The sequence below is a fragment of the Ictalurus punctatus genome, chromosome 6, assembly GCF_001660625.3.
Source record: "Ictalurus punctatus breed USDA103 chromosome 6, Coco_2.0, whole genome shotgun sequence".
In the NCBI taxonomy this organism is placed as follows: domain Eukaryota; kingdom Metazoa; phylum Chordata; class Actinopteri; order Siluriformes; family Ictaluridae; genus Ictalurus; species Ictalurus punctatus.
The window spans coordinates 25,903,368-25,920,770 of NC_030421.2; the positions used below are offsets into that span (position 1 = coordinate 25,903,368).

Consider the following 17,403-nt stretch of genomic DNA (forward strand, 5'->3'; position numbering starts at 1 on the left):
TATTGTGTGGTTGCTGGTGGACATACTCCCACTTTGGGAGTACTGGCACTAGTCTCTTAAATTACATTTAGGATAAGCTTTTTCCTCTAGAGCTCTGTTTTAATGGGCTGCTCTGCCATTTAATTTCTACCTCTGCTTTCTCCTATACTCAGCACTACATGCCTAAATGTGTGTACTTGTGTTTGAGTTTCTGAAAGCTCCACAGAGGATCATCCAATTGGAAAATGATGTTTAAACAGTGCTTGAGTGCTCATAAGTGCCAGATTTGCATTAGGCATGATAATGAGGCTTTCTGAGGACAGTGCCAATATGTAACCAACAAAAGTCTTAATCCTTGATTGATTGTAATTTTCAAATTAACACAGTGCTCCCAAGTTTCTAGAGTGGCTAATATTTGGAACAGGGGTGCTGACCTTGCACTATCTGGTGTCACTCAGAAAAGGATGTATTGCCCTTCTGGTTCATCTTAATGTTTCTTCTTCATGTTGTCTCAGGGAGTTTTTTTCTTGCCAATATTACCTCTAGTTGGCTCATTAGGGATCTAAATCTGCATTCAGATTTCTGTAAAGGTGGTTTGTTAAAGGCATATAAAATAAAATTTAACTGTAGAATTAACTGTGATGGATTGGCATCAGTCCATTGTGCTTGAATTCTCCCACCTTGCGGCAAGTGTTCCAGGCTCCAAATCCACCTTAACCTTGATTAAATTGAATTGAGGGGACATGAGGGTCAGAGTTATGCGATGTGGCAGAATGTAACTATATTGGTTAATGCTGACTTTAGACATTGCATGGTTTTCTTTTCACAAACTACCATCACTCATCACTCATTCGGTCATTGTCTAGGCTACCTCATAGTCTTGATGTTGAAGTATGAACTTCAGAATAGTGAAATAAATCACAAGTCGGATCACAAGGCTGGGAAAGAGTGAAAGGATTCAAGGAGAGGAGACATTCTAATTACATTCTGCTTAAAGAGACTGACCACATGAGTAGCCATGGTAACTGTCTTCGGATATTAGAGAGAGCATTAATTTCCATAGCCCACTGAAAGAGAATGTAAAAGGTCAAAGGGGATTTGAATGGGTAATTATCATTAGCAGGAAGTAAACAGAAAGATGTTAGCTTAGAGAGAGTGGAAAGGATAAGTGTATGCTAGTATGATATTTCTGTGGAGCATCTAACAATGGAAAGAATCAGAGATTACGGTTCCTTTGTCCTTTGCATACAAAGTTGCATGGGGTATTGCACTTTACTAATTTTACTAATTTACTAATGCAAATCCGGGGGTGTATACCAATCAGCCATAACATTAAGTTAACATTAACCCGCCTTAAAACCACATGCCCCCTTTCTGATACCTTTCTATTATAGTCAGCATTAACTTTTTCAGCAATTTGTGCTACAGTAGCTTTTTTGTGGGATTGGACCAGATGGCCTTCATTCCCCATGCACGTAAATGACCCTGTCACCAGTTCACTGGTTGTCTTTCCTTGGACCACTTTTGGTAGGTACTAACCACTGCATACCAGGAACACCCCACAAGACTTGCTGTTTTGGAGATGCTGTGACCCAGTCATCTATCCATCACAATTTGGCCCTTGTCAGAGTCGCTCTGATCCTTACGCTTGCCTATTTTCCCTACTTCCAACACATCAACTTCGACTGTTCATTTGCTGCCTAATCTATCCCACCCTTTGACAGGTGCTACTGTAACGTGATAATCAATATTTATTCACTTCAGCTGTGAGTGGTTTTAAAGTTTTGGCTGATCGGTGAATATATACACAGTATTCAACTACAATATCAATATAAAATAGACGTTACCTCTGAGTAACCATGGAATTGTACCTGGTGAACATCTAAACTAAATCTTTGTTAGACTATATCTGCCGACTGTGGGAGGGTGTGTACTACTACTTAATTTGCACTATTTACAGATGACAGATGTTCCCAGTTCTTCTGCACTGTATAATTGCATTTGTTTCTGTGTCCAAGTAGTAGAGAGTTGTCAGAACCATGATTTCAAGTAGCATTACATTTCTTTTCTTAGTAGGAAAGGTGACTACATCCTGCAATTCCACAATCATTGATATACAATCAAGACCACAAACCATGTCTTATATACAGTATAAAAATACTTGTTGTAAAGAAATCTATTAAATACATTAACATGATTGCCAGTATAAGACATTAAGGATTGTTTGGTCATTTAGTCATTGGGGTCTATTAAATATACCTCTGTTGTTGCAGATTTAGGAACTGTTTTAGCACTGAAAGAATTGTGAACTACAACTAAAATAAACCACAACTAAAAATAAATGAACACCTGTAATTATGGTAACACTGTGTTTCTACATGGCTTCTGGATCTGATGGTCATTCTGTCTGGAAAGGTTTGCCTGAAGATTTGTTTGTAATGTTTCAGTGTTTTTAAAGAGATTTTATCTTAGTTTTCCTAGTGGCCAAATGGTTAAATTATCAAGATGTTTACATGTTTATGTTGAATAAGAATCACACGTGTCCTATAAAAAATGCACAATGATATATAGTAACTGCACATGCAGAAGCCTAGTGTGTGTTGTTGTGTGGTGAGTGACCTGGGCAGCACGTTGCTTGTGTGAATGTGAGAGTTGGATTAGAGCCATGGGGCTGGCAGAGGGAGAAAGAGCAAAGAGAGCAGCATGAACCTGAGGATCTGTTACACCCTGACAGTGAGGAATATGGCTGACTGTACTCTCTCTCGCTCTCTTTCTCCCTTTCTTTCTTTCTTTCTTTCTTTCTTTCTTTCTTTCTTTCTCCTAGAGAGGGGATGAGGAGGCAGTGGTGGACAGAGGAGGCACTCGCTCCATGCCGAAGGCCGATTTAGAACAAGAGGAGCTTGAAGGTAATAACAGAAAATGAAAGTGGACAATCCACATGAGATCAGCCATACACATGCACAAACACACACATGTTCACACATTCACACAGTGCAGAGATGTGATGCTGAGTGAGAGAATGAGAGAGAGAGAGAGAGAGAACATGTGTGGGTGGAACTCAGGATCACATCGCACCAGCTCAGGCTGGCAGAACCGATATAAGCTTGTGCCTAAAAGAGAAAGAGAGAGAGAGAGAGAGAGAGAGAGAGAGAGGTTTGTGTGTGCGTGTGTTACTCATGATACATGAATAGAAGGGTATATAATGTGGATGGTATCATGGGGTTAAGAGCGTTTCTCTTGAAAAGGAAAAACACAGCAGAGAAGATGGCAGTAATTTTTGACGTCAGCAATGGAGCTATTTCTGTATCTTGCTCTATCTCTCTGTGAGAGCAGAAAACCACAGTAATGGTTTTATTTGCACATTTATTATATAAAACATGCAAAAATAATTATACTATCTCATTTTAAGTTGGGGAAACATTAACAACATATTATTTGTTTTTAAATTTGGCCTTAGCCACCTACATATATCTGAAATAATGATATGTTTCTACTTCTGTTTCCTTCTGTCTTTTTTTTTTCTCTTTTTTGGTAAAAGTAGCTCCAGCTTGTTTGTTTACACACAAGTCATTTTTTTTTCCTTCTTTAAAAATTATAATGATTATTAATGTAAAAACTGCCTTATGTAGATGGGATAGTTAGTGACGGTATGCTTCTGTATTGTAGCTGCTAGTTGCTAGTAATGTGTCATGACTATAGTCTACATTATACTCTCTCTCTATCTCTCTCTCTCTGTCTCTCAACATCTAGCCTTTTGGAGTGTACATAATGCAGAATGTCTAGTTTTATCTGGAAAGAGTACGGAGAGGAATTAAATGTGATCTCTCATTGAAATTGACTGAACACATGAACATTTTATTCTTGGGAATTACTTTACAGACAATCATTTAAAGACCTATAAAGGCCTTAAAGACCATCCGCCTTTGGCCTGAAACTACATTGATTCCAGATTTCCAGATTTAAAATGCATAACACAGCTATAATGAAAACTATTTTACAACCATCTGTATATGTGCTTTTAAACATCAGTAACCCATTTAGACAGATTTTAATGAATGTACAATTCAATGAACTCATCACAAAATACAGGTTTGTATTTTCATGTTACTTAGTGACATAGCTTCTTGGTCATATTATTGTTTTAGTTAGCCCCAGCCTTTGTGTATTAGGCCATATGAAAACTCTAGTATCAACAAGCTACACTCAATTGAGTAAAAAACATCATCTATGTACATGCAAGTATGCAAGTACATCCATGTGAAAATTAAATATAAATAAATGAAAGCATAACATGTAATTCTTAGAGGCAGGACACTAGTGCGACACTAGACACTCCAGATGCGAACTTCAGGAACTTCCTGTGACTGGGCAATGGAATGTACATCTTTTTTTTTTAGATCTATCATCACAAACCAATCCTCAAACTGAGTCTGTGGAACGATAAGTTTCAGTGTCAACATCCTGAACCTGTATGTCCGAAGAGTATGGTTCAGATGATGCAGATATAAAATTGGCTGCATACCCCATCATTTCTGTGGACCAGGAAATAATGGCTGTAAAGCTCCCTCCCTCAGAGAAAGAGGGGGGTTGGGCGAGATGGGCGCAACGTTTGCCTTCTGTGCCTCCCTCACAATTCAGCAGGTCTGCAACACTGCTATTGTATGCCGATGCCCACAAGCAAGACCCACTGCCGCATAAGCTTCGCCAACCAACGCCGAGGTGGTCTTACACAGCCTGGGTGGCAAAGCCGGACCCCTCGATTTTGCTGCCATTGATGGAGAGAGGTGGCTCGCAAGTGCCCCCTCCACCTTCAGTATAGCAAAATAGCCATACTGTGTATCCTCCACTATGACTAAATAATCCAACGCCATGGGGTTATAAATACGGCTCTCCCCAGAAGCCTTACACTTCATGGTGAACTTCCTGGAAAAAAGGGGAGTTTTCTGCTGTGTGAGGGAGTGCTCTCCTTTTCACTGTCTCTCCCCGCTCTCTCTCTCTCTCTATATATATATATATATATACTTTTTGAGAATGAGCATGCGCCACTCCCATAAAAATGATGCACTGGCTCCCCCCTCTGGCTCCTCAGAGTAAAAAAAAAAGTGAGACATAGAGTGGCGCTCGTCTCCAATCCCCCCTCCAGATCCATATGAGACCCCCAGGATCTGAGCCGGCCGGCTTCCTCAACTGCAGCCGAAGTTGTGTTGCAGTGCAGTGTGTTGCGTTTTTTCCCCTCTTTGATAACACGAGAGCAGGGTGTAGCACACATTCTGAACTGTCTAAAGCTCATTCTGCTTGCACAGACTTGTGACAGAAGAGAAAAAAAAATATATTCTTTTGAAAATAGAACGCAGTAAAGAATTTTAGGCATGTTCACACAGACAGCTGGCATACGGCTGCACTAAAGACAAAAGAGCTGATGACGTAGTTTACAGGTGCCGTTTTATAGTCACGCGACGCACAAAATGCCACTTCACCTGACCATGGCAGGCCTATAATTTGACTTGATTTTACACAGACTTCAGATACTACTCATGCGCAAGGGCACTTCTCACAGCCTGCAGCTCACGCAACATTGAGTTCCTTTTGAAAAGGAACAAAAACATGACCAAAGTCAAAAACAAGAACCACTGAAAGAGAAACCAAGGCTCAGGAACAAACAATACAACTGACAAGACTTCACAAAGTAACGACAGAGGAGGGTATAAACAGATAAACTAATCAAGTGAATGAACTGAGAACAGGTGAGTACAATCAGGAAACATTCCAATCGCAGCACAGGGGTGAAGACAAGACTTAAAGTCAAAACAAAACATATATGTTTAATATAAACAAAGCGAAAGAGAACAGAGAGGAATTTGTGACTGAATGAATGACCATTTTTTACAGAAAGAGGCTGCGTCTGTGCTGCATTCGAGAATCAATACGTACTAATCAGTATGTGTGTGTGTGTATTATGACTACAATCCCGAACATAGTACATCCACCATGTTAGCATTGTCATGTGACCTTCGACGTCATCATAAACGCAAAATCTTAAACAAGTTAACAATTTATTCAGGTATTGTTAAAAAAGTCCTGTTTAACCAAGGTTTAATACTTAAAAAGAGCTGATGCTGTCTTCCGCGTTTTTTTTTTTTTTTGTGCTCGTATGCACCAGTCCCGTTGCATCATGGGATTATTTGACTCGCGTAGCGTGCATCGGTTACATGCTGCAAAATCTCGCCAGAAGCAGTACGCCATCCGGGTATCTCTCGCCTACTGTTTCTTGCCTACTGAGAATTCGGATATACTACCCCTCTGTAATACTGCTTTTCACTTATATAGTAGGTGAGTATGCAGTTTCGGATGCAGCCAAAGATAAAAAAAAGTTCAAGAACAATAGGTGCTTACAGGAAAAAACCTATCAATAGAGAAATAATATGCCACATTATCATTCAAAGTAACAGCACACTGCACATTATACACAGTGTAGGTATAACGTACTGTGGGTTGTTATTCTGAATGATAATTTTGTACTTAATTTCTCCCTTAAGAAGTAATTCAATTAAGCAATATTACACAAGCAAGAGTGCGGTTATACTGTATATTAGCATGGTGTGATTCACCGTAGGCACCGTATGAGCCAAGAGGGCGATATTCAGTATTATCACACTCTTGTTTATGTGATATTGCTTGATTGAATTACTTAATAAGGGATAAATAAAGTGCAGAATTATTCAGAATAACAGCCCACAGCTGCCATGTCTGCTGATGATGTTACTAACTGTACTGTAGTAACTGTTTCAAACTAGGAAGTGGAAGTTATGTGGTGAACACAGACGAGCAGAGTGATGCACACAGTGAAACGTCCCAGTGTAGTTATAGGAAATATAGGTCAAATTAGTGGACCTGATTTAACTGTTGTGTGAGTAATAATAGTCACACAATATATGTTCAATAATGCATTTGAATTAAAAGATGTCATGTTCACTTAATTTTGTAATTATATAATATATGGTGTAACCAACACCTGCAGTATAATGTTCATCTCAGTGAACTGGTGGAGCTTGTGTGCTCAGTGCTGCAAGTATAGGTCAGACTTTGCTTAGTGTTCCTGTCTCATTTTATAGCGTAAGATATTTATAACTCTGCACTGACTGTTAGTGCCTTCCCACTTAATGCTGTCCTTCTGAGTGAAAGCAAAATAACAGGTTTAGCTACCACTCACACTCGGTGGCTATGTGTGTTACCATCATAGCTGTAGGAATAAAATTAATTATTACAATAATCGTATACATAACACACATAGCACACGTGTAAATACCTCACAAAGATTTAGATTAAACAGAGATAAGTGTGTGTGTGTGTGTGTGTGTGTGTGTGTGTGTGTGTGTGTGTGTGTGTGTGTGTGTGAGTGAGACAGAGAGAGAGAGAGAGAGAGAGAGAGAGAGAGAGAGAGAGAGAGAGAGTGTTAGTGTTAGTGTGTGTGTTGGTGGCAGATGTTAAAATGAGATATTAAAAGTGTTGTCCCTGAGGCCTAATTAAATTAAAATACAACAGAAAGTGACTATATAATTTTTCATTGTGGCTCACATTTAGCTGTTTCTATGCACGTTTAGTGAACTGGAAATATCATGACCATCACATCATTCCAATCTGGATTAAAAGACTTAAAGCATGCTATTTATTATTAACCTAAATTTTCAACACCATTAAAAATATTTTTCTTTGGTTCTATAATGATATTAAATTGTTTGGATGAACTGGCATATTACACAGAGATGTAACATTAAACAGGAAGTTTAATCCTCTGTAGAATATGGCATTTAAAATGGATCTGTCTGAGTATTTTTTTATTTTTACTTTTAGTCAAGATGGTTTTTTAGAGCTGTAATATTATGGGGTGATCACTTCAGTGTCTGTGTTTACACCCAGGTCACAGAACATTGTATATCGGGGTGCATGTGCCTCTGGGACGCCGAAGCCACAGACGCCACCGCCATCATGGCCACAGACACAGAAAGAGGAGCAGGGAGAGAGACTCAGGAGTGTGTGATGGACAAGAATCACCTGCATATGGTAATCTTTCCTTCTCATTTCTCTGTCCTCTAAGCTCTCTGTCTGTCTCTCTTTCCTACCATCTCTAAACTACTCCTTTTGTGTTATCTGGGTTCCAAAATCCTAAGCAGCTTTCTCGCTGTACTCAGTGTTCATTTATCCAGCTGCTGCATGTTTATGCATGTTCCTCTTTCTCTGTAAGGATGTCAGTAACATTATTAAACAGCAGGAATAATGCAGTTTGCAAATGAAACAGAATAGATAATGGGCTTCAGCTCTGCAAGCTTAGTACTGGCTAATGATTACTGTATGTGTTCAATTTGGATCTGTTCACGCACTGAGACATTTGTGTTTATGTAATTGACCTAGTTATTGTGTAGGTTTCAAAATGTATATTTCTGAGTTTGTCTGAAATACAGAGATTTGTTTTGAAAATGGGTCTTACTGCTGTAAGGTGATGAATGGTCACTGTATTGAATATGATTGCTAAGAAAATGTTACTAGTATATATTATGGTTGCATCTTTTTAAAAATATATATACAGCTCTGGAAATATTGAGACCACTGCAAAATGAACACTTTCTCTGGTTTTACTATTTATAGGTATGTCTTTGGGTAAAATGAACATTTTTGTTTTATTCTATAAACCACTGACAACATTTCTCTAAAATTCCAAATAAAAATTGTCATTTAGATAATTTATTTGCAGAAAATGACAACTGGTCAAAATCACAAAAAAGATACAGTGTTGTCAGACCTCGAATAATGCAAAGAAAATAAGTTCATATGAATTTTTTAAACAACACAATACCAATGTTTTAACTTAGAGTTCACAAATTAATATTTTGGGTGACTTTATGCCACTCCTGGCACAAAAAATCAAGCAGCTCAGCTTTTTTGATGGCTTGTGACCATCTATCTTCCTCTTGATCACATTCCAGAGGTTTTCAATGGGGTTCAGGTCTGGAGATTGGGCTGGCCATGACAGGGTCTTGATCTGATGGTCCTCCAACCATACCTTGATTGACCTGGCTGTGTGGCATGGAGCATTGTCCTACTGGAAAAACCAATCCTCAGAGTTGGGGAACATCATCAGACTAGAAGGAAGCAAGTTTTCTTCCAGGACACCCTTGTACGTGGCCTGATTCATGCGTCCTTCACAAAGACAAATCTGCCTAATTCCAGCCTTGCTGAAACATCCCAGATCATCACGGTTCCTCACTGTCACAGTGGGTGCGAGAGACTGTGGCTTGTAGGCCTCTCCAGGTCTCTGTCTGACCATTAGACAACCAGGTGTTGGGCAAAGCAGAAAATTGGACACATCAGAAAAGATGACCTTACTCCAATCCTTATGGTCTTTTGTAAACCTCAGCCTGGCTCTTCTTTGCTTCTCATTGATGAAGGGCTTTTTTCTAGCTTTGCATGACTTCAGCCCGGCCCCTAGAAACCTGTTCGAACTGTCTTCACCATGCACTTCACCCGAGCTACCATTTGCCAATCTTTTTGTAGGTCACTTGAGATCATCCTACGGATAAGAGACATTCAAATGAATTGGTGGTCATCCCAGTCAGTGGAGAGTTGTTTTTGCTCTCTGCCATTCTTTAGCGTTGTTGTCCCCAGTGTCTGCTGCTTGACCTTGTTCTTATGAACCGCTGTATTTTAAATTTTAAGGATGGAAGCAACCCGAGGCTCACTGTATCCCTCTTAGCCAGAATTGAACCCTCATTTTCCTCACTCAAAACTTTCCTTTTCAACTCTTTTGGCATGGTCAATAGGTATCTTTTGATTCCAATTACTTTTGAGGTACTACTAGCACTGTCTTTGCCATCCAGCTGGGCCTAATGAAAGAGGATAGTGATGACCACAGCAGTGGATTTTATATTTTTACTCCTTAAATAAAATTTGGTTCAGGTGATCACCTAATCGGTACCTCATTCAGTAGAATGCGGTGTGCCTGTGTTGGAATTCGACAGATGCTGGAATCAAATGGTTGCCATACATGTAGAGATACTGATTTAAGAAAAATTTGCAGTGGTCTGATTGATTTCAAGTACATAATCATTACAAATAGCAAGCATAGTCAAAAGAAAAGCTGTGCTTGCCATTACCCAGCACTTTTGTTTAAACTACACAAAAGTTGTGTAGTTGTGGTTTTGTAATTTGTCTCTTTGTATAATTTATATTTTGTTTGGACAATGTTTGATTAGTCTATTTAATTCTAGCTTCTCCAAAGCCATTAGACAAAATCACTGATCAAGAAAGTGGTGGTGATGTTCTTGGTTTCATAAAAATCAAAGACAATCCAATTTAAGCCATTTGTTAAATTAAAGCAAATCAAACAGGATGGATGTCAAAACTGTAGCCTTATTTTTATGGGATTTTTTCCAACAAAGAGACAGAGGGCTTAATCCTTCTAGGCTGTTTATACTAAACACCCTTGCTAATGCGCTCTCCAAAAAAGCCAGGCTTAGTGAAATTAAAAAGCTGCTGTTCATAACACATTGCCAGTATGCTAAAATCACTTTCTGTGTTACAGACACACCCTCTCAGAGGGTCCAGTTTCTGCTTGGAACTGAGGATGATGATGAAGAGCACATTCCACATGACCTCTTCACTGAGCTGGATGAAATCTGTCTGCGTGATGGAGAGGATGCTGAGTGGAGGGAGACAGCTAGGTAACCGATCACATTGGTAACATTGACAGATCAGTCTTATCAAAAAATTATCAATGAATTCATAATGGTCTCAAGAAATCTTTGTGATAATTTTCTTGTGAGTACCAAGTATAAAATTGGCACATGTACTCACTTATTAAAGCGTGTAACAAAAGTAAAAAGCTGTGTCAGACTTGGACAGGATGGTGGGGATGAATGCAAGTTAAAACAGATAACAGGGATTATTATTAAAAAAAAAACAACCCAAACCTCAAGCTAACAATCTAAAATGTCTGACAAACAAAATATGTGATAAGTAGGCAGAGTTCAAAAGTCCAAAGAGTTATCCAAGCCAGTACAAACGGAAATTCAAAGGACAAAAAACACAGAAAATATAATAACAAAATATATCAAAAGAGAAAATCAGTAGTGGGGAAAGGGCTTAAAATATAGGTTTGAGCATGAAAAGAAAACTCAACAAATGAGCAAATCAACATTGAAAGGTATTTAAGACTGACGAAGTGATTAGTAAATGAGGTGCAGGTGATTGTGATTAGTAAGCTGATGAAGTTGCTGGTTGTGGCATAGGGGGATTCTGGGAGATGGAGTTCCCAGAGAATCTCACAAGCTGTTGAAGTAATGTAGGAAATTTAAGAATTAACTAAAAGTTAGTCAATCATTAGAACATCAATTAGTTTTCCATTGTTAAAACAAAAACTGTTTCAGGACATCACCATTTTCAGGCTGTTTTATTTGCAGCAAAGAATGCTCTAAACCCACTTTAATTACAGGAATAACAGTCCCATATAGGCTAGAAATTTAATATTAGCTTCAATCATTTGGATCAACAAGTGTGCAAAATAATACATCTGTGTATCATATTACACTATTTAAGGACATAACAATTCTTAAAATGCATTTGTGTGGACGAGCTGGTGGCACAGCTATAGTCGTTGATCCTGAAACTCAGTGTGCAGCTCCTTATAGCTTAATGATTTGATTGAGGATGTAATGTCTACAGAACCATGTTCAACTCTGGCCTCAGTAGCATCCAAAAACTTGGATCAGCCTTTTTGCGCTAGCATTTGCTTCTGAACTGACTCTAAACTAGCTGAGAGGGATTGCAAAGTGATGTGCAACCTGTGCACCGAAAGTGCTCTTTCACAAATCAATGGTCTTGATGGAATTCACTATGCCTGAAGGCAAGGAAATTCTTCAAATTTTATTTAGGACAACAAAAATAACCGAGGAATTCCTTTGGGAGTGGGTGGGAGTGGGATGGTGGCAGTCTTGCTCACACCTCTCCACTTCATGAAAAGTGATGTCAATGTGTTAACAGTCCATTAAAGCAAAATAAAATAAAAAAAAGGCTTTTCTCAGCATAGTCATGTGCAGTTGACTGTAGAATTGGCCTCGTCTAGGCTGAAATAACACCTTACTGTTTGCCTGACTGTTCTTTTCATTGCTTAAATTAATGCTCATTGTGGACTTCTGGAAATCCAATAGCAGCAGACACTCTCCCATCTACATTAATGGGACTGAAGTAGAGCATATCTTCAGCTTCAAGTTACTGGGTGTCCACGTCTATGAGGATCTGTCATGGAACTACAATGCTACCATAATACTTTTAATACGTTAGAAAGGAGCAGCATCGTCTTTACTTCCTGAGGAGACTGAAGTAAGTTGATCTGTCTCCCCAGATCTTAACAAGTTTCCATTGCTGCACCATTGGCAGCATCCTGACCAATCCTGTCCAGTGTGGTATGGCAACTCCACGTTGTCTGAACGAAAAGACCTGCAAAGGGTGGTGAAAACCACCCAACACCAATCATCCTGCAGTTCTGTTCTACACTGTATATTCTGTATTATCTTTACATAATTGGATATTCATAGTATATATCCTAGGTTATCTTTATCTGTCTGTATATTATCAGTATATACATTGTCAATGTATAAGCTGGGTACTGTTGTATATACAATGTATATATATATCTCTTACATATATTTATGACTAATACTTGCAGATATATATATATATATATATATATATATATATATATATATATATATATATATATTTATCTATCTATCTATCTATCTATCTATCTATCTATCTATCTATCTATCTTTCTCTCTCTAAATGTGTGTGTGTGTGTGTGTGTGTGCACCTATTAGAGTTTTCCTATTATAACATAGTGTAATTACCATTCATATTGTTATCTACTTAATAGCTACTACACATATTCACTGGCCATAACCTTGTTATACACACACACACACACACACACACACACACACACACACACACACACATATATATATATATATATATATATATATATATATATATATATATATATATATATATATATATATACACACGAAATGCAATGATTTTGCAAATCTCATAAACCCATATGTTATTCACAATAGAACACAGAAAACATATAAAATGTTTAAAGTGAGGAAATTTACCATTTTAAGGAAAGAATTAAGGTAATATTGAATTTGATGGATGGGGCAACAAAAGGCTGGAAAAGTAAGTGTTACTAAATGAAACAGCTGGAGGAATACTTTGCAACTAATTAGGATAATTGACAACAGGTCAGTAATGTGATTTGGTATAAAAAGAGTATCTTAGAGAGGCAGAGTCTCTCAGAAGTAAAGATGGGATGGAATCTGTATGGAAGTACATGTTGCTCTAAAACCTGTATACACCTTTCAGCATTGATGTTGCATTTCCAGATGTGCAAGCTGCCAATTCCATAGGCACTAATGCACCCCCCATACCATCAAAGATGCAGGCTTTTGAACTGATAAAAAGCCGGATTGTCCTTCTCTTCTTTAGTCCTCTTTAGTTTAGAGGATGTGGCGTCCATGGTTTACAAAAATAGTGTAAAAGTTTGATTCGTCTGACCACAGAACAGTTTTTCCCTTTGCCTCAGTCTATTTTAAATTACTTTGGCCCAGAGAAGATGGCGGTGTTTCTGGACCATGTTCACATATGGCTTCTTCTTTGCATGATAGAGCTTTCACCTGTATTTGTGGATGGCACGGGGAACTGTGTTCACAGACACTGAGTTCTGGAGGTGTTTCTGAGCCCATGCAGTGATTTCCATTACAGAATCAGGCCTGTTTCTAATGCAGTGCTGCCTGAAGGCCCGAAGATCACGGGCATGCAATATTGATTTTCACCCTTGTCCCTTGCGCAAAAAGATTTCTCCAGATTCTTTCTATCTATCTATCTATCTATCTATCTATCTATCTATCTATCTATCTATCTATCTATCTATCTATCTGTCTGTCTATCTGTCTATCTATCTGTCTGTCTGTCTGTCTGTCTGTTTATCAATCTATCTATGTTGACATAATTGAGAGATTATTATTGAGAGAGTGTTTTCCTGAAAGTGTGAGTGATGTTTTATACATTAAATCTGCTGAGAAACAATCTGTAAAAGCTCACATATTGTTGGCTTAAATAAATGAGCAATAGTGTGAAAAGTGTGTGAGACAGAATGAAAGAGACAGGCTAAATAAAGGCTGTAGCTGCATGATTATGGCACAGATGACAGATGTTAGTGGATAGGGGAGTGTAAAAGCCAGGACTGATAGCATAGCAGACTGAGGAGTCAAAAGTGATCACAGTTTGGATCTGGCAGTCTGTATTACAGCAGCTTGTAATGATATTTCCTTTTCTTTAAAAAAAGGTCTTGAAATAATGTTGGTTAAATTGCGATGGAAGCAGGAACAGAACAGTGTATTAACAGTCTGTCAGAGCATGTAATTCCTCTTTTATACATACAGTTATATATTGGATTTCTTCAATGTTGCTGCTGGGCTTATGACTGAGAGGTCTGACATCTCTCTCTCTGTCTCTCTCTCTGTCTCTCTCTCTCTCTCTCTCTCTCTCTCTCTCTCTCTCTCTCTCTCTCTCTCTCTGTAGATGGCTGAAGTTTGAGGAGGATGTGGAGGATGGAGGGGAGAGGTGGAGTAAGCCCTATGTGGCCACACTCTCTCTGCACAGCTTATTTGAGTTGCGCAGCTGCATCATCAATGGCACAGTGCTACTCGACATGAGGGCCAATTCCCTAGAGGACATTGCAGGTAGGTGTGTGTGTGTGTGTGTGTGTGTGTGTGTGTGTGTGTGTGTGTGTGTGTGTGTGTGTGTGAGGAAACTATGTAGGTAACTCTCAAATCAATTGTACATATATTACAATACAATCCTATCAATACTTCAAAAGTCTTAACAGTCTGCAGTGGTTAGGAGATACAGCATGTTATTTCTAAATATTGCTATAGTTTCCCAAAGAATACGTGACTACATAATTCTTATTTCTGTAGAGGAAAATTTACTCTTAATTGTCTTCTACTTGAGATATCACTCTCATTTCTTTGGGTCTTTGGGAAACCTTAATTTGGTGTTAAAGGTGGAATTAGTGTAAAAGGTGAGACCTCAAAATAACTTTCAGTACATTATTTAAAATAAAATAAATATCATCTGTGCTGTCCTAGGTTCTGTAAATGTAAAGAAAGCGTGGTAACTCTTAAAAAACAATATTCATAATATACATGCTATGTAACATCAATAAATCTCCCTGGTGTGGTTTATTTCACGTATCATGACATAATTCTAGTTAGACAAAAATTACTGATCAGTTAGTAATACTGGCCTGTTTCCTGAAAGCAAACTAATATTCGGTTTCTCAGCTGAAGAGAATAGCTAAAATACTTTCGCTCCTGTCTTTGGATAATCTTTGTTGTTGTGGTTCTATAAAGCCATTATATTTTATAAATGATCATCTTTTTCAAGTTTGCTGGGGTGAGTTGGCATCTCCATTTCTACAGCTCCACAGTTCTATATATATGAACAAAAATAGCAGCGGCACTTGAAAAAGCTCTTTCTATAGTCACAGGACTATATACTATACATCTGGCTATACATATAGGAGGCTTTATAGAGATAAAGCATCTTACCCTAAAAAGATTTAGCACAGATTAGTAATTTAAATAGCACATTACTTTAATATGAATACAAGGACGTATATTCCACTTGTTATAAATCCACTTGTTATTTTCTTCGTATTCATTTTTGAAGTCTTTCTGATGCACATAAAGACAATTTCAGAATACACCAGCCATTATAAGTATTAATAGCAGATTATTTCACTGAGTATTTAGCATGTAAAAATTCCTAATAAATTTGATCTGCAATGGCAATTCCAGCATCTGCAGTATGTATGTATATATGAATGGATGGGTGGGTGGAAGGATGAATGAATAAAAAACTTGATCCTGACTTGTTATAGCAGAAAGACAAAACTGTGAGTAATATCAACGTATTAAAAATAGGTACACTAAGAATAAGAAGACACCAAGAATGTGTTGTTTTGTATGTTTTTTGTTTCTCTTTTAGACATGGTGTTGGACCAACAGGAAGCATTGGGGGAGCATGGTGAGGAGGTGAGAAAGAAAGTCCGAGAGGCTCTGCTCAAGCAGCACCACCATCAAAACCAGAAGAAGCTGGCCAACCGTATTCCTATAGTACGCTCTTTTGCTGACATCGGCAAGAAACAGTCCGAATCTAACTCTATGGACAAGAACGGTATGCTCTACCCAAGGAGCAGTCCTTCTATGTACAGAATTCGTGAAGTTTTCCTACCTCACTTTTTGGTGGATACATGTTTTTTCATTGAATTTCAATACACAGTATGATCAGTGCTTACTTTGTAAAACATGAGGTACCTGAGGGAGAGGTTATTCAGCAAGTGTACAAGGAGGGAACTGGTCCCAGAATATACAGACACAACAGTGCACGAAGAACTTCACATAAGACAGTAGTGTTGAATGTCATTATATAGGGCTAAAAATATAGGCATGATGACCAGGGTGCAATAAGTGATTGCAACCATAACATTTCAGTGATGACATGGGAGGACTGGAGGTGTCAGAATACTAGGTCTTACAAAAGTACATTATGATTTTCTTAGCTAGCCTAATTATCCAGATTATTCCACAATGCAGTCATGTAACTTACAGTCTCCTCCCTGTCTCCATTTGCTCAGTTTGTCTGTGGCACATAAGGTACAGAGTTGAATTTTTTGAGCAGTGGGCCAACAGCTTTAAGAAAAGAAACAGTGCGTCCCTAGTATCATTTTGATTAATTCTTTAAGAATTGCCTTATCCATGGTGCATGAGCATATATGACTGATAATGTGAATACTTACCAATTGGTCATCGTGAAAATGAGCCGTTTTTTTTTGTAAGGGATCTGTCACAAAAACTTTGAAAAGGGCAGACCAGACAGACAGTATACAGCATTTCTAATATAAATACCTTTTTGCTAGAAATTTTTGCTAGAGGACACTGGGATAGAAATAAAAAAATCCTTCACTCAAGAATGACCATTAATGATGTCCTTTAGATTGAGACCAAATATGTTAAAATAGTATCCAGGAATTGTTATTACGTTTACTGTTTATTTTTATGTTTACTGTCACTCCTCTCTGTTTAGTCCTCTCATTCAGTGTTTCAGTGTCTCTTCCTCTGCTCTTCTCTCAATATGTGTGTGTGTGTGTGTGTGTGTGTGTGTGTGTGTGTGTGTGTGTGTGAGACAGGTGGCTCATCTTTCTGTTCAGCCTTTAAGTCTTCTCTTTGGGGTTCATTTAACTCTGATGGGAGGTGCAGGCAGGTGTCTTCCTGCTGGCCTCAATGCTGCACTTCCAGTGTCTCC

At 38.3% G+C, this 17,403-nt stretch overlaps 1 protein-coding gene across 2 annotated transcripts in view; it reads left to right on the forward strand.

The window, feature by feature from the left end:
• The window catches only part of slc4a10b (solute carrier family 4 member 10b), a 56,036-nt gene that overhangs the window by 15,925 nt on the left and 22,708 nt on the right, over positions 1–17,403 (forward strand). For both annotated transcript variants that reach the window (XR_001812807.3, XM_017469100.3), the window contains exons 3-7: positions 2,804–2,885; positions 7,897–8,040; positions 10,556–10,694; positions 14,617–14,777; positions 16,087–16,275. Coding sequence is in view for 1 of the 2 variants with exons in the window: in XM_017469100.3 (XP_017324589.1) it covers positions 2,804–2,885; positions 7,897–8,040; positions 10,556–10,694; positions 14,617–14,777; positions 16,087–16,275 (715 nt within the window). In the remaining variant the exon portion in view is untranslated. The remainder of the gene's footprint in view (positions 1–2,803; positions 2,886–7,896; positions 8,041–10,555; positions 10,695–14,616; positions 14,778–16,086; positions 16,276–17,403) is intronic.